The sequence below is a fragment of the Orcinus orca genome, chromosome 19, assembly GCF_937001465.1.
Source record: "Orcinus orca chromosome 19, mOrcOrc1.1, whole genome shotgun sequence".
Lineage (NCBI taxonomy): Eukaryota > Metazoa > Chordata > Mammalia > Artiodactyla > Delphinidae > Orcinus > Orcinus orca.
The window spans coordinates 19,206,375-19,231,290 of record NC_064577.1 but is presented as its reverse complement, the minus strand read 5'-3'; the positions used below and the strand labels follow the sequence as shown (position 1 = coordinate 19,231,290).

At 60.3% G+C, this 24,916-nt stretch overlaps 2 protein-coding genes across 4 annotated transcripts; one reads left to right on the top strand and one right to left on the bottom strand.

Moving 5' to 3' along the window:
• The first annotated feature begins 16,236 nt into the window (after positions 1–16,236).
• MAPK7 (mitogen-activated protein kinase 7) lies at positions 16,237–21,864 on the top strand. 2 transcript variants are annotated; one of them, XM_004266802.3, is made up of 6 exons: positions 16,237–17,636; positions 18,280–18,445; positions 19,089–20,167; positions 20,264–20,823; positions 21,169–21,302; positions 21,398–21,864. In XM_004266802.3, the coding sequence occupies exons 1-6, from the start codon at positions 17,405–17,407 to the stop codon at positions 21,549–21,551; spliced, it is 2,325 nt and encodes a 774-aa protein (XP_004266850.1). In that variant the 5' UTR covers positions 16,237–17,404; the 3' UTR covers positions 21,552–21,864. The 2 variants fall into 2 exon arrangements, with proteins under 2 accessions (XP_004266850.1, XP_033278627.1); XM_033422736.2 differs by having other exon boundaries at positions 17,465–17,636; positions 18,285–18,445.
• A 112-nt stretch (positions 21,865–21,976) lies between these two features.
• Positions 21,977–24,661, bottom strand: MFAP4 (microfibril associated protein 4). 2 transcript variants are annotated; one of them, XM_012532038.3, is made up of 6 exons: positions 24,541–24,661; positions 24,234–24,312; positions 23,867–24,021; positions 23,352–23,448; positions 23,092–23,274; positions 21,977–22,946 (listed from the first exon to the last, which is right to left on the bottom strand). In XM_012532038.3, the coding sequence occupies exons 1-6, from the start codon at positions 24,544–24,546 to the stop codon at positions 22,699–22,701; spliced, it is 768 nt and encodes a 255-aa protein (XP_012387492.1). In that variant the 5' UTR covers positions 24,547–24,661; the 3' UTR covers positions 21,977–22,698. The 2 variants fall into 2 exon arrangements, with proteins under 2 accessions (XP_012387492.1, XP_033278653.1); XM_033422762.2 differs by lacking the exons at positions 23,867–24,021; positions 24,234–24,312; positions 24,541–24,661 and having other exon boundaries at positions 23,352–23,828.
• Positions 24,662–24,916: the final 255 nt, after the last annotated feature.

Genomic DNA, 24,916 nt, shown 5'->3' with positions numbered 1-24,916 from the left:
GCGGGAAACAGGCTGCGGAGGGGCCGCCCCCGGCCGCCCGAGCACCCCCAGTCGCTGAGGGCCGAGCCCGAGCGCGGCCCCGCCAGGACACTGGCCTCAGGACGTCACTGCCTGGCCGCCGGAGCGGGTCGTCCGCCTGCTCTTAGCTCTGAGCACGGTTCGCATTTGCACATTTATTACTGTCACAGCTCCGGCCAATGCTCCTCTCTCCCGACCCACAGACGCCGTGAGGACAGGGGCCGCGCCCACCCCGTGTCCCGGTTGCCTGGCACAAGTGAGCACTGGTGGCAGCCTGTGGAGTGGATGAATAATTGAGTAAGTCTCTGTTGCACAAAAGAGGAAGCAGATTCAGAGGCGAGGTGACTGGGACACAGTCACAGCAGCTGGTAAGGAGCTGAGCCGGGATTCAAACCCAGGACTCCGCGGGCTCGCGACCCTCACTGCTTCATTGCCTGGCCCTGGCCCAGCGCCAAGGGTGCCTCTTGGCTGGGGTGTCAAAGGTGGCGTTGGAGACCTTACCCCGGATCCAGAAAATGAAGGGGTGGACAGGTGTGAAGACTTCAAGGAGGCTGCGCACCCAGCAGGGCCCCCGGGTCATCACACCCTGCAGCAACCAGCTGCCAGCTTGGGAGCAGACCAGGGGGGTCCCACGAGACACCTGTGCGGGAGAGGGAAGGAGGAGTCACAGCCAGCCCGGGCCCACCGACCGTCGCCCCACCGGCCTCAGGTGAGCAAAGATACTTGACAGGGGAGGGGGCTTGGGCAGCCAGTGTTCACACCTCTGACAAGAGAGGCTGAGGCCGGGTGGGTGGGCCAGGGGCTCAGGTGGGGGTTGGCCTCCCCCAGGCCTTGGCCGTATCCCGTCCCCCACCCCTCACACCCTCCCAGGTACAATGCGTCTTCACAGATGCTACCACTCTCGCCCAGCTCTTTCCTCCTTGTGGCACAGTATTACACAAAGGACAGTTTTCAACAAAACGCTTGCTATTATCAAATAACCAGGGGCTCCCTGTAACCGCAGACCTGGCCATGTCCAAGGCTGCCCCACGTCCGCACAGAACCTAAAGGGGGAGTCTCCCCAGGGGGCGGGGTCTCTGGGATGGCCATCAGGGTGCGGATCAGTGGCCCCCCGGGAGTGTGAGAGGTGACCAGGCCTAGTGGCCTTAGGAGGGACCGTGGGGACGGGTGGGGCACCTCTCGGGGCCTGTGCAGGGCCAGGCTGGAACCCGCACCGCCGGGTGGGGTGGGCTGGCGTGGGGTCTGGCTCACTGGGCGCCCTTGGGCAGGCTGGCCTTCGGGTCAGGACAGTCAGCCTGGAGGCGGGAGGCGTCTCGGCTGGTGCTGGCGTGCGGCAGCCTCAGCGCGATGCTGCACAGCTCTGGGGGCGGGATATAGAGGTCTGCGAGGTGGGGCGGGAGGGGACCCTCAGCAGGTTGGCACCAGTCCAGCCGCAAAACTTCCTGCCCTCCTGGGCATCCAGTTCTCCCCGTCCTCTCTTAGTGGACCCCCAAGTCCCTCTCAGCGCAGCTCCATCGTGTCATCCGTTGGACTCTCACCGTCTCCCCAGGGCCACACCCAGTGAAACTGGGGACACACTGCGGCCCAAGGGAGGGGGCGGGGAGAGGGCCCAGGGCTGCCCTCCAGGCTGGGTGGGTCTGGAAGCTGACCCGGGCGGGTGTAGCAGGTGCCAGTGCCACCCTCTGCCCCGAGGCCCGTGTCCACGTGCCAGCCAGCAGCAGGCCAGAGCTGGGCTGTGCTCGGGGCTCAGGGACTCCGGGCATTTCCGGCTGTGCAGGGCCCCAGCTCCAACCCAACTCTCTGCCCGGCCCACCCTCAGCTATCTCAGGCGTCTGCTCCCGTCCTTAGCGAAGACAGGATCAAACCCCTCCGCCCAACAGGGCTGCCCCTGGAAAAAAACGCCAGGACCGGGTAGCCAGAGGGACAGGCTGAACAGCACTGCTGAGAGGTGGTGGCCTTGCCAGCCGGGCCAGGACCAGGCCCCCAGGCCCTCCTGGGGACAGGAGCAGCTCCTCCACGCTGGACTTGCTCTCACAAGCGTCCAGCGCCAGTCAGTGTGGGCCCAGGGTCACGCTGAAGTGGGACTGGGGCAGCTGTGGAAAGCGGGGGGTGAAGAGGCTGGGCGCCCCCTCCTGGGGCCCCTCTCCATCACCTTCCTGGCCGCTGCACCCACCTGCCAAAGCAGTTGGCACCTGTGAGTACCCCCTCTTGGGAGATGAGGGCCCCCTCGCAGAGGTACCAGCTGTCCAGAGAGATGCCGGCCTGCCAAGGCCGCGTGGCTGGGCCCTCCCTGTGGTGGGTGTTTGCCGGCCTGGGCCCTGCACCCTGGGGAATGAGGCGTCGCAGCTGAGCCCTGGTCCCAGAGTGCTGATGTCTGCTCTCTGTCCCCCACTGATCGTGATCTCCTCTCCCCATCCCTCGATCCCTTGATCCCAATCTGCCCCGGGGGAGGTTTCCTCCCTTTTCCTGCCCAGACACTCATTATAGGTGTGTGTCCAGCTCTGTTTGCATTTCTCTTGAGACAGGGTTGGCTGGCTACTGACTAAGGCAGCTGGGCTCCTAGTACGCTGCCGTTAGCTTGGTTCCACCCTCGCGCAGGCCCCCTGCCACCTGCCACCATCTCTGCCCTGCACAGCTGCCCGTTACTTGAACCCAAGTCTGGACTGCCAGTCTTAGGAGAGCCTGGACTCCCGGCCCTCGAGGGGTGGGTGTCCCCCCTGCCCGCAGCTCCCTGTCAGCCCAGGACATTTAACCTCTGCAGCAGCCGCTCCCCACCACAGCCCTGAGGCCCAGGTTGGGGCAAAGGGGAGCTGGCCTGGGCAAGAGGAAGCGGTGTCCCTGCGGCGCGGGGGATCCCCTAGCTCCGCCCTGCCCCCCATCTCAGGTGAGAAGCAGAGGCCAGCGGCGCCGCCAGCACCCACGGTCATCCTCCCCTCCGCCACCGCACACCCCAGGGAGCTCTGCGGCACCCACGTCATAGCAACCCTGCGACAGCAGTGCTGCTTGTCCTGCAGGCGGGAGGCCGGGCTTCCCAGGGCCGCGGGGAGTAGCGGCAGGGCTGTGCGATCTAACCGGGGTCCCTTCCTCTCACATACCTCTTAGGTCTTCCTTCCCAACCCACCTCACAGCTCTCAGTGGAGCTCGGTGCAGAAGGGGGCACAGGCCAGGCCCACAGCTGAATGTCACCGGGGACAAAGTCCAGGTCCTCTGTGGCCTGTCGGGTCCCTCTGGCCCCCCCGCCGCTGCCTGCATCCCCCACCCCTCAGCCTTGCGGTACTGGATGCCCGCACACATACACCACCTTCTTTCTTTATTTCTTTTTCTATAAATTTATTTATTTTGGGCTGTGTTGGGTCTGCGTTGCTGTGCGCGGGCTTTCTCTAGTTGCAGCAAACGGGGGCTACTCTTGGTTGCGGTGCACGGGCTTCCCATTGCGGTGGCTTCTCTTGTTGCGGAGCATGGGCTCTAGGCGCATAGGCTTCAGTAGTTGCGGCACATGGGCTCAGTAGTTGTGGCGCACGGGCTTAGTTGCTCCGCGGCATGTGGGATCTTCCCAGACCAGGGCTCGAACACGTGTGCCCTGCATTAGCAGGCAGATTCTTAACCACTGCGCCACAAGGCAAGTCCCCAACTTCTTTAAAGTTACAAGTGCCTCCTTTGTATTGAGGTAGAATTCACAGAACTTCAAACCAACCCCTTTTAAGGGCATAATTCAGTGTATCACGGCGTCTTTGCACGTGCTGTTCCTTCCACCCTTTCCGCCTGACCTTCCTGTTGAACTTAGAGCTCCAGATGACCATCCTGTCCTCCAGACAAGCCCTCGTTGGGCAGGGGTGTTCTCCACCATGGGGGGGCTGTGGCCTGACCGGGTCTCCTGGACCACACTCAAACTCCCCGAGCGCCCATTCAGTAAGCACTTGTCGAGTGACTGTGTGAGTGAGTGAACAAGTGAGCGGAGGACTTTGGGGGGTGCTGGCGCTGGGACCTTGTGGGCCAGGGCTGAGGCTCTAGAGTCGGGCAGGAGGGGACCCCAGCTTCTAGCAGCACAACAGAATCACCCAGTCTGGGTCGGGGCAGCTGCCCAAGCAGGGTGCCTCTGTCTCCAGCCTGTCCCCAACTTGCAGTGTGGTCCCGGGCAGGTCATTGCCTGTCTCCGGTCCCCAGTGTCTCACTAGGAAGATGAGGGCATGGCCTGGACTGTCCTTTTCCCACTGAGTCACTTGAAGGACTGGGGGAATCCCTGACGTCTCCAAATCAGCCCCAGGAGCGGGCTTGCTCCCTTTACCCTGAAGTTCAAGGCGGAAGTGCCAGGGGCAGCTTTTTCCAAGGTTTAACCAGCAGGGGGAGCTGGGTTCCAATCTAAGCTCTGCCCCTCGCTAGCTGTGTGACCTTGGGCTGATGGCTCAACTTCTCTGCGTCTCAGCTTACAGGAAACTGGGGATCATAAGACCTCGACCTCACAGGGCTCAGCAAATGGGAGCAATGGTCTCCACGGCGAAGGCAGTAATGCAGTTGGAGTCCAGCTTGCTTGGAGACAGGCAAGTTGAATCGTTGGCCAAATTCTGGAAAGTACTGTAGGTCTTTCAAAACCGTTCATTTTCAGGGCTTCCCTGGTGGCGCAGTGGTTGAGAGTCCCCCTGCCGATGCAGGGGACGCGGGTTCGTGCCCCGGTCCGGGAAGATCCCACATGCCGCGGAGCAGCTGGGCCCGTGAGCCATGACCGCTAAGCCTGTGCGTCCAGAGCCTGTGCTCCGCAACGGGAGAGGCCACAACAGTGAGAGGCCCACATACGGCCAAAAAAAACCCCAAAAACAAACAAACAAACAAACAAAAACCGTTCATTTTCAATCCATTGGATATAAACTCAATGTCAGCCAAAGCCAGGCGGATAAGTGAAGCTTGCCAGGAGTTTACATGTTGGGCATGTGGCATGACAGGCTGTGTGTGACGGAAAAGCCAATTAGGGCTCAAATACATAAGGCTCGTTTGTCTCAAACATCAAGACAGCCCGGAACTGATGCTGGCTTGGCCACACCACCAGGGACCCGGGTTCTCCCCATCTTCCCGCCCCACCTGCTTAGCATGTGGATTTTGTCCTCACAACAAGACCGCTGATTCAGCTCCAGGTACAGGGCTATGTTCTAAGTGGAGCAGGGGGAGAAGCCGTGCATCCCCAGCAAGACCTGGCGTGGGACGGGACCTCCCACACAACCCAGTAGCGAGAACTGGGTCTCAGGGCCTCTTCTAGCCGCAAGGGAGTCTGGGAACTTGAGCTCGGGTAAGGTAGGAAGGGGAGACGCAGTTAGAATAGGCGTTGAGCTGCCCGTTCTTCACTCCCACGAAGAACCGTGCTGGCTTCTGTTGATCTCCACAGGCGCATCTCCACATCTAGCTTTTGTTTTCCTCCTGTGCCGAAAGAGTTCAGGCATGGGAATAATCCAGGGGATAATGAGGCACACTTAGTCCCAGGCAGTTGGTGAGGGTGAGGTGGCGTTCACAATACTGAACAACTCACATGGCACAGGCCTCCACTGATCTGATCAGATGCCCAGCCCTGCTCACGGATGCCTGCTGGTGGGCCAGAAGCCACACCCACCAGCAGGTCCCAGCGCTTGTTGTAGGCGTTGGCGTCCACAGCTGGGAAATCTCTGTTTTCTCGAGATCTCCTAATTTTGTCATGTTGGGTGAAGTTTTAGATGACGTCATGTAGGGCAAAGAAAGCCCGCTTGTGGCCTTGGTATCTGATCCCTCATCTTTGGGTCTCGTGGGGGCAGAGGCGTGGCCCGACAGGCTCGAGGGACAGGGCGGCATGTGCCCGCCACTCTCTGTGGTCCTGGACAGATGGTTCTTTCCTCTGGGACATCACTCCTTCCCAGGTGCCCAGGAGAGAGACAGGTGGTTGAGGGAAGGGAGAAGGGGGTCCGGGGGATGGTAAAAGAAGCTCCCTAGGAAGAGTAACAGCTGAGAGCGAGGAGCATTTAGAATGACATCATTTTTAAATGGATTGAAGTCCCCAAGGGTGAGAAAGGGACCACGGAAGGATGATTTTTTAAAAAAGCGTCCCAGGTGAGACAGAGCCACGTAAGTGTCTCCACGTGGCGGTCGAGAAGTGGAGATGGCATTGTTAAAGTCACTTCCTCAGTTTTCTACTTGATGAAAATGGGTGATTTTTTTAAATGCCGTTGCTGAGTGAGTTACGCTTTTGCATCATGTGTAGCTGATTGTAAGGACTTGTGATAGTTCTGGGATGTTTCTAATAACTACAAAATGTCTTCCATGCTGAGAAATAGTGGGGTGGATGGGGGTTCCTGAATTTTAAGGGCTGTAGGTTGCAAAGTGCTTTCCCATCCATTCAGCCACTATGGTCCCCACAGTAGTTCAGGAGGTGGAAGTTAAATGCTCCCTCACGGGGGACAAAACCACGAGGCTCAGAGATGGAGAGAGCCTCACCGAGGCTGAGGGAGGCTCAAGAGTGGGAGTGGACCTGGGCTGGAATCTGTCTGCGTCCAGCCGGCTCCTGTGGGGGGGGGGGGGTGTGGCCAGGAGGGGGTCGGGGCAGAAAGAAGGAACACCTCTGATGGGACGCTGGGGGTGGATTGAATTGCTCCAACCAAGCATCAGAATGAGCACCAAGGTCATGGGAACCAAGCTCGCGGAGCTAAGAGTTACCGCTCGCTCAGCAGGTATTTATTGAGCACGTACTGTGTACCAGGCCCTGGGCTAGGTGCTTGGAGTAAAGTGGAAGACAAGACAGGCACAGCTCTTTGCCCTAATGCACTTGACTTTCTGGTGGGGACACAAGGAAGCGTGTTTGTGATAATTTGGGACAGTGGTAAGTGCTATGAAGAAAAAAATAAAGCAGAGAAAAGGGCTGGAGAGTGATGGGGGCGGGTTATGGTAGATGGTAGATGCACAAGGAAGCATCTCTGAGCAAAGTCCCGGAAGAAGCCTGCACGGATGTGGGGCGGGCACCTCCACAGCACAGTGAGAGCACAGTACGTGCACAGGCCCCGGGCAGAATGTGCTTGAGGAACAGAGAGGCGGACTGGCGCCTGCTTGCACGGCCTCGTGCCGACACACCAGAGACACCTGTGCAACTCTGCCCCCAGCGACGTGCTGGGGGCTTGAAATCAGCCACAGAAATTGGCAAATGCTAAAATTAGGGCTTTCAGTGCTTTACATTTTATTGACTTTTTTTTTTCTCAGAGAGCACTTTCCCAGCACAGCGCTGGGGTAGGAGATGGGTTGAGAGTGCCCCGGGCCCAGATCACTCAGGGCCTTAGAGTCCTGGAGGGTTTTGAGGCGAGGGGGGATGTGAAGCGACTGGGGTTTTAACTGGGCTCTCTGGCCACCACGTGGGGCTGAGGCTGGGGACCAGGGAAGCTGGGAGGCCGGTGCTGCCACATTTAGCAAATGAAAACACTGGACATCCACAACTAAAGACCCGTTCGTTGTGTATCTGAAATTCAAGCACAGCTGGGCATCCTGTGTTTCATCTGCAGCCCACCCATAGGTGCCAGGCCAGAGGAGGTGGAGGGCCACAGCTGCTTCTGAGAGGTTCGCCGGGGGCCATTCCTTCCTACTGCGGTGATTCTGACCACTCCCTCCCCACCAGCCCACAGCCCAGCCGTCCCTGGGCCTGCACACACCTGCCAGCTGTTTCCGCGGGGCTTTTCCAGCAGATCTGAGAGAGGAAATCAGGCAGATGAATGCAGGGGATGACCTCACAGGAACCAGACAGCTGGGGCTGCCGCCACGCCCTGCACTCGGCCTCAGGGCAGCTGGTCCCTTCGAGTCGGCCACCTCCTCCATCTGCCCCCCACTCTCTGTGAGCAGGGCCTTATCCCACGAGATGGGGACGTTGGGACACAACCTATCTGTGTTTTGCAAAAGATCACCCTGGCCGCTGTGCAGGGAATTGGTTACAGGAGCGAGAGGAGACCAAGAGGACGGTGACTCGGAGATGACAGCAAGGGTCCCGGCGAGAAATGATGGCGGCTGGGACCAGGCAGTTAGCAGTGAAAACGGTGCTTCTCCTACCCTGTCGCCCCTACTCAGGCTGCTCCAGCTGCAGCTTCCCCGCTGATTCTCAAACAGGCCAGGCACACCCTGCCTCAGGGCCTTTGCACTTGCTGTTCCCGCTGCCCCATCTGCACAGGGCTCGTTCCCTCTCTCCCTCAAGTCCTTGCTCCGATGTCACCATCTCCACTGGCCTTCCCTGACCATCCGTGTAAAACCACCTCCTCCCACCGTCAGCACTTCTCGAGTCCACACCTGGGGCTGCCACCTGAGATGCCGTGTAATTGAGTGGCTTTCAGCACTTCGCAAATCCACACCTGGGGCCTGCCACCTGAGGTGCTGTGTAATCGAGTGGCTTTGTTGCTCTCTCCCAGCCCAAATCCACATTCCTCAGGTGGGGAGATTAGCACCTGTCGTGTTCACTGCCAACTCCCCAGCACCCAGGATACTGTCTGGCACAGAGTAGGTGCTCAGTGAGGTGGGGTGAGTGACTAAGGTTTTGGACTCGGGCCTGCTGTGCAAGTGGTCGATCAGCGTGAGGGTGAGATGAGGGGCCTGGGTGGGGCGTTGGTGAGCGTGGTAGTGGTCACAGGTCCTGGGGGCTTGTGGGGCGTCCCCTGGAGACGTTTGGGGAGCACCAGGTGTTGGATAGGCGCTCAGGGGAGGGAGGGAGGGCGGGCCAGGCTGGAGCAGGGTTGACAGTGCTCGGTGCAGAGCTTGGGGAGGTGTTCTGGTTGAGGAGAGGGCCCCGGGCCAAGCCACCAGGAGGAGGGGCCAGGAGAGGCGTGAGCGGTGAGGGTGGCGTCCTGGTGACAGTCATCCCTGCTCATGGAGGACAGAGAACAGACCTGGCTCCACCCTCACACCCAGGCAGGCCCAGCGCAGGCCTTGGGAATGCTCGGGGAGGGGCAAGGTCGTCCATCGTTTGCCCAGCCACTGGGCCCTCGGGACCACAAGGATGGCACCCTGACGGCGCAGCCACAGGTGCTGGGACAGAGCGTGGACCCGCCCCCAGGGTCCTGGTCGGCCTGGGTGTGCAGGTGGTGGAAGCAGGGCTGAGGAGAGGGTGCTGAGAAGCCACGAGCGGCCCAAGGCAGAGCCACCAGACCCTGAGGTCAGCCCACCCACGCAGGCCTCCTGCTGTCCCCTCCACGCACCCACAGGCTGGCCTTGGGGGGTATCCCCCACCTCGGGGGACTGAGCCGCGGCACCGACCGCTGCCCGGCTCCGCGTCCCGTGGGCAGGTCCCCGCAGCAGCCCCCTCCCTGCCCGTCCTGGTTCCCCTCCTCACGGCAGCCCCTGAGGCTCAGCTCTCCCAAGGGGCAGGCACGTTCAGGCAGAAACGTCCCCTCCTCTTTCCCCTACAACCTGTGGGGACGGAGCTGGCCTGGCTGCTCCGGGCGCTGAGGCAGAACAGGCCCAGCATGCGCCCGGAGGGAGCATACGTCCCAGTAGTTCGTGTATCTGTGTGTGCCCCTGTGTGCCCGCGTGTGCAAATCTGTGCGTACGTGGACGCTGTTGCGTGTGCGTCCCTGTGTGTGAATGTGTGTGCACAGTGATGCCCCGTATTCTGTGCGTCCTGGGTGGGCATGAGCGTGTCTGTGATCCGGCAACCTAAGTGGACCGCGTGTACACGTGAGCACTGTGCCGTGACTGTGCCAGCGTGTGTGTGTCACAGCGTGACGGTGCGGCCCGGAGGGCTCAGCAGCACTGGAGGAGACGGCAGGGGCAGCTGAAGCTGCCGCCCAGCACCTGCCTCACATCCACCCCTGCCGCACTGCTCATCACCTGCGATATGGGCTCTGGGCCAAGGGGGGCCTTGGCACCCGCCACCTTTGGGAAGGAAAGTGGAGCCCCCAGGGCCGGGAGAGATGAGGGTGGTCTGTCCTGGGAGGCCATGGACCCCGAGTGAGGGAATCCAGCCCCCCAGCCTCCAGTGTCTCCGAGAAGAGTCCTGTCTTGGTCTTGAGCACTAGGGCACCTCCCACCTGCCCTCTTGATGAGTAGATGTGGCTTTGCCCCTTCCACCTGTGAGCTACCTACTCAATATCTGTTCTCCACGTCTAACCAATCCTGATTTGGGGGCAGCAAGGTGCCTATCTAAGCACTTGATTTCTGGGCCTCCCTTGCAGGTAGGGCTGGCCATGTGACGCAGCTCTGTCTAAGGAGACGGAAGTGCACATCTGCTGAGGGCTACCAGGAAGGTGTTTGCTCTTGTGATGACAGGGGACAGAGGTAGTGCCATGTCCTTCTCCCTTCATCCTTTATCCTGCCTGGAGCATGAATGTGATAGCTGGAGTGCAGCAGCCATTTTTCAGCCATGAGCTAAGAGAGGCAAAATGTCACGAGGATGACAGCCAATCGGAAGGGTGGAGCCTCAGTCCCTGACTAGCGTTACTGAGCTGCTAAACTGAGGTCAACAAAGTCCTCTGCATTTCTTGTGATGAAAGAGAAACAAATCTTCATGTGTTTAGGCCATGGTTGGTGGTTTCCTTTTATTTGCAGCCTGATCGTCTCAGATTGAAGGCTGGGAGAACCAGCTGCCCTGGCTTGCCCTGTCCCCCGACTGGGGGCCCTCCCTCCAGCCTGCCCAGAGTCCTGCCTGCCCCCAGCCTCTGCCGTTTACGTGGTTAACAGCAGGCCGGGAACCAGCTGTAGTTTAGACCAGCTCTTCATGTTCTTTTAATCACAACCCTCACTACGCAGAAGGGGAGACTGAGGCTTTCTGAAGTCACCGGCCGAGGGGCTCTTAACTCAGTCATTACCTCTGTGGTGGGTCCTGCAGGCTCACGGAAGGAGTTCTGGCCCCCAGACTCCCCTCACCACCCTGTCCCACTGGTGCTGAGGGCCCCACTGAGAGCAGGCAGCGTCCTTTGCAGGTTCATCCATTAAGCTGGCCCCCTTCTCAGGGAGTGCGTTCTGTCCACAGGGCCCGCAGCCACCCTCTCTGCTAGGAGCAGGGGCAGGAGGGCCAGCTAAGGAAAGTGGGGAAGGCGAAGGGGGGAGGGGCCGCAGGCTGACCAGTGGGTCCTGGTGCCGCTGCCTTGGCCTCTGCAGACGGGGCGTGAGCTTCGCGGGCTTCCCCCTGGGGGCCCCAGCCACCCACTGGGTGACTCACGGCTGGCGGCCTTAGCCATAGAGGCGTGTCTGCGCGGGGAGAGTGCAGCTGGGTACCGGGAACCCCGGGGGTGGAGGCAGTCCCCTCCCTGCACACACCCACCCTGCACGTGGCCCTAGGTCACTCACCCCCTCCCCTGCTGAACCCATTTCTCAGCTGTTAACAGGGCCAGTGACTCCCTCTGGAAGAGGGTGAGGGTAGAACTGTTTACACACCCAAGACACGGCTCGAATGCCCCTGGGCCTGGGGGTGTCCGCCTGAGTGACCACGGCTGGTCCAGCACCTCCAGAGGGCCAGGCCCATGCCTGGGACTCTCCTGGCTGGGCTGTCATTTCTCAAACCCAGAAAACAGCCCAACCAGGGAGGTCTGAACATCCCCACTTTGCAGACAGGGACACTGAGGTCAGGGCCCCGGGGGTCCTGCACGGTGGTCGTCTGCCCACCTCTCCAGCCCGTCTCTGTGTGTCCCTCCCCCTGCCCCCTCCACGCGGGTCTCTGTGTCCCTAGACGTGCGCCGAGCTCACTCACACCTGCCCTCTGCACCTGCTGCTCCCTCTGCTTAACCCTCCCCTCCCCCTCCTCCTGGTCCTCTCACCTGGCTGGTCCCAACCTGGATGTCCCTCCGTGACTTCCCCGCCTGAGCAGGCGTCCTCTCCTCACCCCCGGGGCCTGAGCCTCCCCTCCTCAGCGCCGGCCACAGGGGCAGACACTGCCGGCCGAGGGTTGGTCTCCCTGGTGAGAGGGGGGCGGGGACCACGTGTCCCTGGTTACGACACAGAAATACACAGTAAAGAATGCCCTGGCTGCGACGTGGCAGAGCAGGATTCAAACTCAGCTGTTCCTGATCCCAAAGTGTGTCTTCTGGAAACTAAGGGCCTTTGGGGTTGGAGGGGAGGCAGTCATGTCGGAATAGCAGCTTCCCGGACAGAGACCCTGCTCTCTGCTCCTCAGACTTCCCCTGCACTTCCTCTAGCGGCAGAGGGGTGCAGATGTGTGGGGCACATCTCATTCCTACTGGCAGCCATCCGTCCCTCCTTAAAGCCCAGGTTTCCTTTGGGAAAATGGCTCTCGGCCGCTCGCCCTTCCAGAGGTGGACAGGTGACTCAGGTCTGGCCAATCAGCATGCTTCCTCCCACGCCCCCCACTAGCCTGTCCAATGAGAGGCCACCCCGAACCTTTGCTGAGACTATCGACAAAGGGGGGGGGTCCCTGGAGGTTGTTGGAAGGAGTGCGCCATCCGGGGCTCCTCGATACCCCCAACATGACGAGGGTTAAGGCTCTGCAGCCCAGGAGGGCCTCCAGGGCTGGGATCAGAGACGGGGCTCACCCGGTGCTTGGATGTAGCTGAACGGCCTCACCCGCATCCACCACGCAGCTCAGGTGTCCGGATCTTGGTGACACCCCCATTGTCTCCACAGAAGCTCTGACACAACCCACGCTTCCTGCTCTCACCTCCCTCCACATCCGTCTTCAGGGATCCACTGCCACTGCTTGGTCCAGAGCCCCGTCAGGGCTGGCATAATAATCGCCTTTTCTCCAGCCTTTTCTCAAGCATGCCTTCCACACCATTTGCCAGAAATATTTCTCAGGAAGGCAATTCTGAAGGGCGTTCTACTCAAACCTCTTCGGAGGCTCCCAGTGGCCTAAATCGTGAACTTGGACGTGCATGTGGCCAGGCAGGAGGCACGGCCCGGAGGGCTGAGCAGTGGTCTGTGTCAGGAGACCCTCTTCATTCCCACAGCTTAGTTGCTGCTTCTCCCCCTCCTCCCCCTGGCCTCCCCTCCCCCTCCTCCCCCTGCCCTCCCCTGCCCTCCCCCTCCCCCTTCTTTTGGAGACATGTCCCCTGGGCCTCTTTCATTTCCCTGCTTTTACTAAGGTGTTTCTACGCTGGTACAAGCATGTGATGAATGGCATGTGACAGTCGGCCTGTGCTGGGGACGCAGTCGGGGAGTGGTGGGGACCGGTGAGCAGGAGAGCTCCCATTTCAATGGCGAGGCTACCGCTCTGTTACAGTCCACTAACGCTTTGTGGAAATGCAGCTTTGACGCTGACAGATCTTCCAGCTTTCCAAAAGAAACCAGAAACCGGGATTTTTAGGGGACGTCTCCCATTGTCAACATAGGCAAACAACTCCAAGCTTTTAAAAAGCACCGTGTGACTCCTCCTCTCACACTGCTGGTGGGAGCCTAAAGTGGTATAATCTGTAAGGACAGGGATTTGACACCGTTAAAGTCACGAGTGCAGCGCTCTTCAACTTGGCACACGCCCACTTCTGGGTGGCTTGGACTCACAGCGCACGAAACGATGTGTTCAGGATACTTTAGCACTACATCGTTTGCAATAGCAAAAAGTGTCCACCTATAGGTCTTGGTTAAATAGATTATATCTGAAAAGTGGTACTATGCAGCTGTAAAAAAGAATGAGATGGGAATTTCCTAGCGGTCCAGTGGTTAGGTCTCCGCGCTTTCACTGCTGAGGGCCCGGGTTTGGTCCGGGGTCCAAGAACTAAGATACCGCAAGCTGCACGATGTGACCACCAAAAAAATAAATAAGTAAAAATAAAAAACTTTAAAAATAAAAAGAATGAGATGGTTTCTTAGGCATGACATCAAAAGCATAAGTGACAAAAGGCAAAATAGATAAATCAGAGTTAATTGCAATTAAAAACTTTTGTGTTTCAAATGATACCACCAAGAAACTGATAAGACAACCCACAGAATGGGAATAAATATGTAAATCATACGTCTAATAAGGAACTTATATCCAGACTATGTAAAGAACTCTGCAACTCCACAATAAAAAGGCAAATCACACAATTCAAAACAGAAAAGGAACTGAACAGACATTTCCCCAAAGAAGAAACATGGTCGATAAGCACATGAAAAGATGCTCAACATCATTAGTCACGAGAGTAATGCAGATCAAAGCCACAATGACAGACAACTTCACACCCACCAGGATGACTACAATTTAAAACAGAAAAAAAAAGGAAAATAACAAGTGTTGGTGAGGATGTGGAGAAATTGGAACCCTCAGATATACTGGTGAGATTGTAAAGTGGTGCAGCCACTGAAGTAAACAGTCTGGCAGCTCCTCAAAAAGTTTTTAAAAGTTGGGCTTCCCTGGTGGCGCAGTGGTTGAGAGTCCGCCTGCCGATGCAGGGGACATGGGTTCGTGCCCTGGTCCGGGAGGATCCCACATGCCACGGAGCGGCTGGGCCTGTGAGCCATGGCCGCTGAGCCTGTGCATCCGGAGCCTGTGCTCCGCAACTAGAAACAACCTAAATGTCCATCAGCTGATGATGGGATAAACAAAATGTGGTCTATCTATACAGTGTAATATATTCAGCCTTAAGAAAGAATGAAGTTCTGACACATGCCACAAGGATGAACCTGGAAAACATTATGCTGAGTGAAGGAAGTCAGGCACAAAAGGTCACACGGTGTATAATTCCATTGATCTGAAACGTCCACAATAGGCAACTCCACACAGATTAGTGGTTGCCAGGGGCTGGGGAGGGGAAATGAGGAGTGACTAATGGCTTTCTTCTTGGGGTGATGAAAATGTTCCAAAATTAGGCAGTGGTGATGGTTGCACAACTCTGTGAACGAACTAAATTCATGTACTGAATTGTACACTGTAAATGTTTTATGGTATGTAAATTATATCTCAAAAACGCTGTTATAACAAAAAAAGAATGAGAGATCCGTCTGGTTTTTGATACTGCATGATCTGCAGGAAAATTGTAAAGAATTTGTTACCTTTTTGTAGAGTAAAGGGGAGGTGGGTAAGAGTGTGTATTAGTATTTGCTTGTGTTGAATTTATATTGTTTCTTCTTACTTCCAGTAGAAAACTATAAAATCGGCCACCTGGCGTGAGACTAAGATTTTTCACTTGAAGTTTTTAATTAAGATTTGAATTTTGAGCCATATGAAACAACTTTTTCTTGAAGTAGTCAGTTGTGTCAAATGCAGCAAGGTCTTAAGGCAAGGCTGAGAATGTTAGATGATTGATGACTATTCCAGGACGGAGTCAGGGCCTAGTAGGGGCAGGAGTAAAGCAGCTCATTGTGTATCAATCTCAAAAGTCAGTGAGAATCAGGGAGTTTTTGCCAAGGAAGTTGAAATGTCTGTAACTTGTATACCGATCCTAGCTGGAATATTTATAGAGAAGTATTTAAAGGATTCGCAATTTATGGGTCTCTTCTGCTACTTTATGCTTTATTCCCACAGCAGATGGGACCATCACAGAGCTGGCCACCAGGTTCCCTGAGAAGACGCATTTATGGGCCCTGCTGCTTTACGCCCTCTCTTTTCACTGACGGGCACCGCAGAACTTATCCCGCACATATTTCAGAGTTAGGGAAGGCTGTCTACTGTCACCTAAGGAAAGGCCATCACGGAAATATTTTCAGAACTCAGGGCAGAAAAGGTCCACTTCCCATGAATGTGGTTTATTAGTGTTCAAGGCTAATCACGTAAGAGAGAATTTGGCTTTTTGCTGTGCTGTCAGGAAAATCAGAAACAAATGTATAGTTCAGCTAACTCAGGAGGCCCATGTGATTTTTCCATGTCGAAATACGAGGTATCTATTTGTTCTGGGGCTGACCTTATACTCCTAGACGTGTTTCCTTATGTCGTGTTTTTAAGAACGCAGTCTCTACTTTTCCATCCTAATGTATGGGTCCTAGTGAACCTCTTAAATTTCAGTGCAAACCCCCCCACAAAGTATGGAAGAGTTAACAGAAAGAAACTGTCACCACAAGAAAAGAGAAGGGGCTTCTGAAGGGCTGGCAACGTTCTGTATTTTTGGTTTTCTCCATTTGAATTCTATACGCTGAGGTGTTAGGTTTGTGAAAACTGATTGATACACTTATGTGGAACTTTATGTATGTTTTAGTAAAAAATAAAACAACCACAACAGTGGGGAATGTAAACAAAATTCCTTTCTGGTCTGGATCTACTCTTCAGCCACCAGTTGGGACGGAAGGGATGGACCCTCGCCGAGGCGCTCAGGCCTAACTCCTGGGCTCCCGACCCCGGACGCTTCCTCCCGAGACACTGGTGGACACGCGGCCTCCAGCGAGCGGGCGTAGTTGACCCCGCGGCCCCGCCCGCTGCCCCGCAGGCAAGGCGCGGGAGTCGCTAGACGGAGCCGCCCCACGGAGGCGTCACGCCCGAGACCGGGAAACCGCGAGCCGAGGCCCGGCGACGCCGGAAGCTAAGAGGAGACCAGCCACCGGAAGTCAGTGGAGGCTTCGGGCCGACGCTCTATAACCCGGAGAACCGGGATCTCCGTGGTTGGATGTGACGGATCACCTTCTACCTGGGACGACGCTTTCCCAGCGCCGGGCTCCCGGGGCCCATCGGGAAAATGGGGGGCGCAATCCCCGGGGCGATAGGGATTGATAAGGGAAGAGGGGGCTGAAGAAGGGGGACTGAGTGATGCGGCCGCCAAGGTAACATCTAGTCACCTCAACCCTCCAAGCTCCCAGGACCAGCAGCAACTGACCAGAGGACACCTGGCGGATCGGAGTGGATGCGCGTGCCCGCGCACGCGGGGGCGGTGCTTTCCAGTCTCGCGGCGCCCGGGGCTGCCAGCGCGCATGCGTTCGAGGAGGGCACCAGGCCGCAGAGCCGCTGCGAAAGCCGAGCGCGGGTTGGGCGGCTCCCGCTGGGGGACTGGACAGCGGCGCGGGCGCGGGTGGAGGCGCGGCTTCCTTGGCCGGTGGGGGCTGATTGGACGCAGCAAGTGGAAGGGGTGGGCACCTCCGCGGAGACCGTCCACGGATTGGCCAGAGCCTGCGGAGGCGTGGTCTTGGGGGGCGGGACGGGAGACCGCGCGCTGCTGAGGTGGTGGTGGTGGTGGTGGTGGCGGCGGCCCGACCCAGTGAGCGAGTGGGTCTTCGGGTCCCACCCATCACCCCGACCCGGGGACTGAAAGCCGGCGACGCCGGGGAGCCGGGGAGCCGGGACCTCCGAGGGCCTGGGCGGCATCGGGGTGAAGCGCCATCCGCCGAGTGCTGACCGAGGAGAGCGGGCGCCCCGCCCCTCGCTTTCTTCCTGGACCGCGCCTCGCTGCGCCTCCCCCACCGCCGACCCCGCGTCCCGCGCGGGCCTGAGCTCCGGGCTCCCGCGGGTGCGGGACACGGGGTGCGTGCGCCGCTCGGCCTGCGGGCCTGGAGGCTCCGGGGGGCCCCCTGAGTCCGGGGCCGGGCCCCTGCTCGCCCGCGTCCCCACGCAGACGCCATGGCTGAGCCCCTGAAGGAGGACGACGGCGAGGATGGCTCCGGAGAGCCCCCCGGGCCGGGGAAGGCGGAACCCACCGGCCCCGCCGCCTCCGTGGCGGCCAAGAACCTGGCCCTGCTGAAGGCGCGCTCCTTCGACGTGACCTTCGACGTGGGGGACGAGTACGAGATCATCGAGACCATCGGCAACGGGGCCTATGGGGTGGTGTCCTCCGCGCGCCGCCGCCTCACCGGTGAGCGACCCGCCCGGCCTTGCTCGCACGTGTGGAAACCGGTTCCCGGGGGCTGAGACCCGCCCCGTCCCAAGCAGCCATAGGGGACGCTGGGATGTGAATTCTGGGTCAAGTCAGCAAGCATGGGTTGGGTGCCTCTGGGGGCCGGCCTCTGTATTGGGCTCGGGTCTCTGAAACTCTGGTGGCTTTGCCAGCGCATCAGCCTACTTCCTCCTTAGGTGACAGTCCGCGTTAGACCCGAATGGAGGTTCTCCAGAGTGTGTTCTGGAGCCAGAGACTGGCGCTCGGGGTTGGTGGTGGGATGGATGAGGTCTGAGATGCAGAGTGTAGGGAGGTAGAGTGAGCACAGGTGTGAGAGTCTAGAGTCTACCACTAACTAGCTGTGCAATGCCCAGCAAGCTACTGAGTCCAGGTCTCCATATCTCTAACTTTGAGCTATGAGTACCCGCCTCAGGAAGGAGGTGAAGGGAAAATCTGATAACGTATGTACTATGCTTAGCACAGAGCCTGGCACAAAGTAGGTACCCTGTAAGTGGTAGCTGTTGTCACTTGCGTCCGTAAAGGGAGGTATTGAAAGGGGCCTTGTGCTACTCTGCAGCTAACCAGGGTACCTTGTGGCATCTGCTTTTCCCCTGTTCCCCAGGTCAGCAGGTGGCCATTAAGAAGATCCCTAACGCTTTTGATGTGGTGACCAATGCCAAGCGGACCCTCAGGGAGCTGAAGATCCTCAAACACTTCAAGCACGACAACATCATTGCCATCAAGGACATCCTGAGGCCCACTGTGCCCTATGGCGAGTTCAAATCTGTGTAAGGAGCGGGGATGGAAGAGGGAGACCGAGCAGGGACCTTTTCTAAACGCTGGGGCCATATTGCTGAAGTTCTAGAAGGGTAGCTGAACCTAATGTAGGGCAGGCTGGGAAAATTCCTGCGATTCTAGGATCAGTGCTCCCTTAGGGCTTTGCCAGGGATACATGTGATTCCTCAAGAAGAATGCAGAAGTATCAGTTTTATAGGACCTCAGAATGTAGCTTGGCAAACGTAGGACGGTCATTCTATATCTGTACCTTTTTATTCCTGTAGCAGACATCACTAGTCAATCACAGAACACTGTCCTACAGAAAATGGAGACGACTTTACAGTTTTCATCGTAGTCTTTCAAGCAGCCACTACCAAACAATGGAGAGGGCTCCCGAATAAAACATGTTGGCCAGCCTGGTTTAGTCCAACCCGACCTTTGCTCTGATGGTGAAACTAGATCTGGAGGGAAAAGCGATTTCACTTCACTTAAGTTAATGGAAGAGTTGTAGAGAATCTAGAATTTTCATACCCAGTGGGTGGCCCCTGCAGAGTCTGAGAGTAAGGCCATGAGCTGTCTGGAGCGGGAGGGCGTGGTGAGGCTGGGGCTGGAGGGTGGGCAAGACAGCCCCTGCCTGTCTCCCCTGCCCCTCAGCTATGTGGTTCTGGACCTGATGGAGAGTGACCTGCACCAGATCATCCACTCCTCACAGCCGTTGACGCTGGAGCATGTGCGCTACTTCCTGTACCAGCTGCTGCGGGGCCTCAAGTACATGCACTCGGCTCAGGTCATCCATCGCGACCTCAAGCCCTCCAACCTGCTGGTGAACGAGAACTGCGAGCTCAAGATCGGGGACTTTGGCATGGCCCGAGGCTTGTGCACCTCGCCCGCCGAGCACCAGTACTTCATGACCGAGTATGTGGCCACGCGCTGGTACCGTGCCCCCGAACTCATGCTCTCGCTGCACGAGTACACGCAGGCTATCGACCTGTGGTCCGTGGGCTGCATCTTTGGGGAGATGCTGGCCCGCCGCCAGCTCTTCCCAGGCAAAAACTATGTGCACCAGCTGCAGCTCATCATGATGGTGCTGGGTACCCCGTCGCCGGCCGTGATTCAGGCCGTTGGGGCTGAGAGGGTGCGGGCCTACATCCAGAGCCTGCCGCCACGCCAGCCTGTGCCCTGGGAGACGGTGTACCCGGGTGCCGACCGCCAGGCCCTCTCCCTGCTGGGGCGCATGCTGCGTTTTGAGCCCAGTGCCCGCATCTCAGCAGCTGCCGCCCTTCGCCACCCCTTCCTGGCCAAGTACCACGACCCCGATGACGAGCCTGACTGCGCCCCGCCCTTTGACTTTGCCTTTGACCGCGAAGCCCTCACACGGGAACGCATTAAGGAGGCTATCGTGGCCGAGATCGAAGACTTCCACGCACGGCGCGAGGGCATCCGCCAGCAGATCCGCTTCCAGCCTTCCCTACAGCCTGTGGCCAGTGAGCCCGGCTGCCCCGATGTTGAGATGCCCAGTCCCTGGGCTCCCAGTGGGGATTGTGCCATGGAGTCCCCTCCGCCGGCCCCACTGCCGTGCCCTGGCCCTGCGCCCGACACCATCGATCTGACCCTGCAGCCGCCCCCGCCGGCCAGTGAACCAGCCCCTCCAAAGAGGGAGGGAGCCATCTCAGACAACACCAAGGCTGCCCTCAAGGCCGCCCTGCTCAAGTCCTTGCGGAGCCGGCTCCGAGGTGCCTGGCAGAGGCCGCGGCTGGCTGGGGAGCGAGAGGCAGAGGGGCCCCAGGCCTGGACAGGCTCTTACCGTCACCCTCCCGTCTTCTCCGCAGATGGCCCCAGCGCCCCCCTGGAAGCTCCCGAGCCTCGGAAGCCGGTGACAGCCCAGGAGCGCCAGCGGGAGCGGGAGGAGAAGCGGCGGCGACGGCAGGAGCGGGCCAAGGAGCGGGAGAAGCGGCGGCAGGAGCGGGAGCGCAAGGAGCGGGGCGCCGGGGCCTCCGGGGGCCCCTCCGCCGACCCCCTGGCTGGCCTCGTGCTCAGCGACAACGACCGCAGCCTGCTGGAGCGCTGGACTCGCATGGCCCGGCCCCCGGCCCCTGCGCCCACGCCGCCCCCCGCCCGGCCCCGCAGCCCGCCTGCGGCCCCCCCGCCACAGCCTGCCTGCCTGCCCGCTGGGCCTGCGGCTGCTCCACCCCAGACCACCGCCTCCTCCGGCCTCCTGGCCCCCCAGCCGCTGGGGGCCCCCCCTGGGCTGCCTGGCGCCAGCGCCCCGAGCGTTCTGCCTTACTTCCCCTCTGGCCCACCCCCTCCAGACCCCGGGGGGGCCCCTCAGCCCTCCACCTCCGAATCACCCGACGTCACCCTGGTGACCCAGCAGCTGTCCAAGTCGCAGGTGAGGGGAGAGGCCTGGCCGTGGGGATGCCTGGATCTGAATCCAGGGGAGGTGGCCTTGGGAGGTCGCTGGGTGCAGGAGAGGCTGTTGTGTGTCCTGGTCCCGTGGAGCGGAGCGGCAGACCGGGCTCGAGCTCTCCTAGCCTGCCTGCTCGCTCGCAGAAGGAGCGTAGCGCTGATGAGCCGGTCGTTGGAGACCCCAGCCCGCACTCAGTGTTTGTTGAGGCTGGGGCTGTCACCACAGGTGTCCAGGCCCACTTGAGGGCAGTGTCGGGGTGGGGCGCCCTGCAGACCTCAGTTGGCGCTGGGTGGTTCCCGCGTTGTAAGCTGCCATCATCCCCTGCAGGTGGAGGACCCCTTGCCCCCCGTGTTCTCCGGCACCCCAAAGGGCAGTGGAGCGGGCTATGGCGTTGGCTTTGACCTGGAGGAATTCCTAAACCAGTCTTTCGACATGGGCGTGGCTGACGGGCCACAGGACGGGTAAGAGCTGGGCTGGGACTCCAGAATGGGCTATGGCTAGGGGCTCCCAGCACAGGAGGAGCCCCTCACCCCACTCTCCCCCTTGCCGCCCTCAGCCAGGCCGACTCAGCCTCGCTCTCAGCCTCCCTGCTCGCCGACTGGCTCGAGGGCCACGGCATAAACCCTGCTGACATCGAGTCCCTGCAGCGTGAGATCCAGATGGACTCCCCCATGCTGCTGGCTGACCTGCCTGACCTCCAGGAGCCCTGAGGCCCGCAGTCTGTGCCTTGCTGCCAGGGGCAGACCCAGCTCCAAGATCCGCAGGACCGTTCCCGAGGGCTGGAGCCCCGGGCCTGACAGGGGAAGCTCAGCTCGGATTATTCTGCAGGTTCATCTCAGACCCACCCTGCGGCCTTAAGCGGCCACCTGAGCCAGCACGAGCCACGGCAGGAGGGGCAACCCCTACCCCTCCGAGCGATACTTTTCAGTATTGTATTTTTTTTATTATTATTATTACATTATTATTATTACACAATTTTTTTTGCCATCAAAACGAAGCCTGTGAAATATAAGGTTCCCTTTAGTGCCTGTCTCCAGGGCGTGTTTCTGGAGTTAAGGGCAGGGTGCTGTCAGTGGGGGAACCAGAGCTTGGGGGCCAAGCAAACGCATCTGCGTGCATAACAGCCAAGGCCAGCTCATTCAGGTCCTGAGGTTTATTAAGACCTCCACTCCCCACTTGCTCCCAGCCCCACACAGGTTGCCCTCTGCCACCTCGCATGGCCAGACTCCCCCCGGGGCGGGTGGGGGGACCTCACAATCTGTGCCTACCTTGGCTGTGGCTGTTCTAGTGTGGCTTGCGGTAGCTGGGGTGAGATACGGTTTGGGTGTCGAGCTTTGGGTGCCTGGGACGGGCAGGCGGGGGAAGCTGAGCGTGAGAGTGAGACGGGGCTGGGGGCCCGTGGTGCTCGCCGCTGGGAGGGAGGTGAAGGATGGGAGGTTCTCTGCTGGCTGGCGGTACTGCTAGGGCGTGGCGGTGGCGGCCACACGCAGGTGGCCTGGCGTGTGCCGGGAGTGGGTCGGACTGCGCCTCCGGTCTCCCGGCGCGGAGCCCTGGTGGAGGCCGCAGTCGGGAAGCCGGTTAAGGTGGGACACCGGCCCGCAGCCTTCCGGACGGTGTCCGAGTCCAGGCCGGGTGGCGGTGCCTTCCGGAGGTCTGGGAGGCCGCCGACGTGTAGCCGGGTGGAGGGGAGCGGAGGCCCGGGCGAGAGCTGGGCGTCGTGGGTGTGAGGGGAGCGGTTGGGCTGGAGCCACAGGGCCCCCGGGAGACGCGGGCGCTGAGGGCAGCGGGGCGGGGCTGGGGCGGGGCTGGGGCGGGGCGGCAGGGCGGGGGGCGGGGCCGCGAGGCGGGGCCGGCGCCTCAGGCCCGGCGGATCTTCATCTCGGTGCGCTTGAGGGAGTAGTAGAAGCCCTTCCACTGGGCCCAGTTGATGCCGTTGGCGTAGGAGAGGTGGGAGCCGCCGAGGTAGAAGCCGTTGAGGTTGGCGAAGTGGCAGCTGCGGAACCAGAAGGCGCCCGACGAGAGGGCCGCGCAGTTCTGCACGAAGAGGTCCTGGTCCCGGTCGAAGGTGGAGAACTTCTGGCCGCTGTGGTAGGACAGGGAGTCGCCTGGCGGAGGGGAGGGGCAGCCTGGGGACGGGGCCTCTCCCGAGCCAGACGCTGGGTAGCTGTGCGTCCGCAGCCCGCGGGGCCGCCTGGGCGCGGGGCAGCCCGGCCTCCCCCCAGCCCCTCCGCGGCTGGCGGGAGTGGGTACCTGCCCCGCCGTCCTCGAAGCCCGCCACGTGGAGGCTGTAGCCGTCCTCCTCGGCGCTGACTGCGTTGGGCGAGATGGAGAATTCGGCGTACTTGGCGAAGGCCGTGTTGTTCTCGAAGTCCTCCAGGTCCACCCGCAGCTCATACTTCTGCTTCAGTGTCAGGAGGTGCAGGTTCTGCAGCCCTGGGAGGGGGCGGGGGGCGTGCCGGTCAGCGGGGACCTGGCTCTGGGGGCCCCCAGCCTGCCGGGCCCCGCCTTACCCAGCCAGTACTCCCCATCGGCGCGGCCAAAGCCCAGCTTGTAGTCGTTCCAGCCCCGGAAGAAGCTCACTGAGCCGTTGAATCTCTTCTGGAAAACCTGGAGCAGAGAGGATGGGCCTGGACGCTCGAGGGGCCGGGGGGCTGGGGCCTCACCCGGGCGAGGACCACGCTGGGGGCCGAGGTGAGGCGCGTGCCGGCACCAGGCCCCTCGGGGAGCGGCTGCCGAGAGCAGGAAGCGGTGAAGGGGGCGTTCTAGAATTGAGGCGCCTGGGGTTGAGTCCGGCGCCGGCTGTGTGCCCTTGGGCAAGTTACTGCACCTCTCTGGGTTTTGGTTCCTCATTTGTAACCTTGCTCCCGGGATTATTGTGAGGATTACAGGCACTAACCTACCTTAAGCATCTAGGAGTCTGTGGTGCAGAGGCGCACAAACTGTGCTGTATCGTCCCTGCTTTAGAGACGAAGTCGCAGGCTCACAGCCGTGCGGCTTGGCCTCCGTGCCCACCCCCTCCACTCACCGTCCACTTTCCACCCTCGGTGGTCATGTCACAGAAGACGGGCACAGGCACGCTGGGGCCCGAGGGGTAGATGAGGTACACGCCGTCCGCCTGGTAGCCCTGGGCGTAGATGTCGTCGCAGTCCAGGGGCTGCTGTAGGCATGACCTCTCCAGAGCTGGGGGCGGGGTGAGGAGAAGGGGCCTGAGGCACACCAGCCACTTCCGCCCCCCCGGCCCCCCCTTCACCTCCCTCCCCGAGCTGGGGGCGCGTACCGTCTGGCCCACCTGCCCCCTCTTACAGGCTCAGCCCTGGGGCCCGACTCCCAGCTGCGATGCTCAGGACAGCCCCCTCGCCCAGCCTGTGGGCTGTGCGAGTGTGGCAGCTTACCATCTCCCCGGATCCCCAAGAGTTGGGGGACGCAGGGGCCAGTGCAGAGAAGCAGCAGCAGCGGCAGAGCCAGAAGGGCCTGACGACAGGAGAACAGGGTCACCCGCCCAGCCCCAGAGCCCCCGCCCCCTCTGCATTTGCCCCTCAGACGAACCAGCCCTGCCAGGAGCCCCTGGTCTGCGCTTCTGCCTCCACACCTCCCCTGGACTGAGCCCCATCCCTTCACAGCCCCCTGCCTGGCAAGGGTCCTCTCTGCAGGGTGGGTTCAGTCCCCTGTGGCCCTGAGGCCCCCGCCCCAGCCCGGTACCTTCATGCTGCCAGCTGGGCTCCAAGCGGCTGGGTGTCTGCTGCCCCAGACTGCGCCCCAGACTGAGCCGGCCCAGAGTTATGTGCTGGGCCCCCGGCCAGCCGCTCCAGCCCCGCCCCTGTGGCTGCAGAGCCCCCTCTCCCCCTCCCCCGGCACGGAACCGGCATCCACTTACACTGTCAGTGGCGCCGGGAAGTGGGCCCCAGCCAAGGGACCACCTGGGCCTCATTAGCCCTGCGGGGCAAAGTGGGCGGAAGTCCACGCCCCAGGGCTCAGACCGGCCCGGACTCCCCCCGACTGGCACCCCCAGCCCCTGCCCCGCCTCCTGACGGCCCCCCTGCCCACGTCTGTTTGTTTTCTCCCTCTCCTTCCCTGG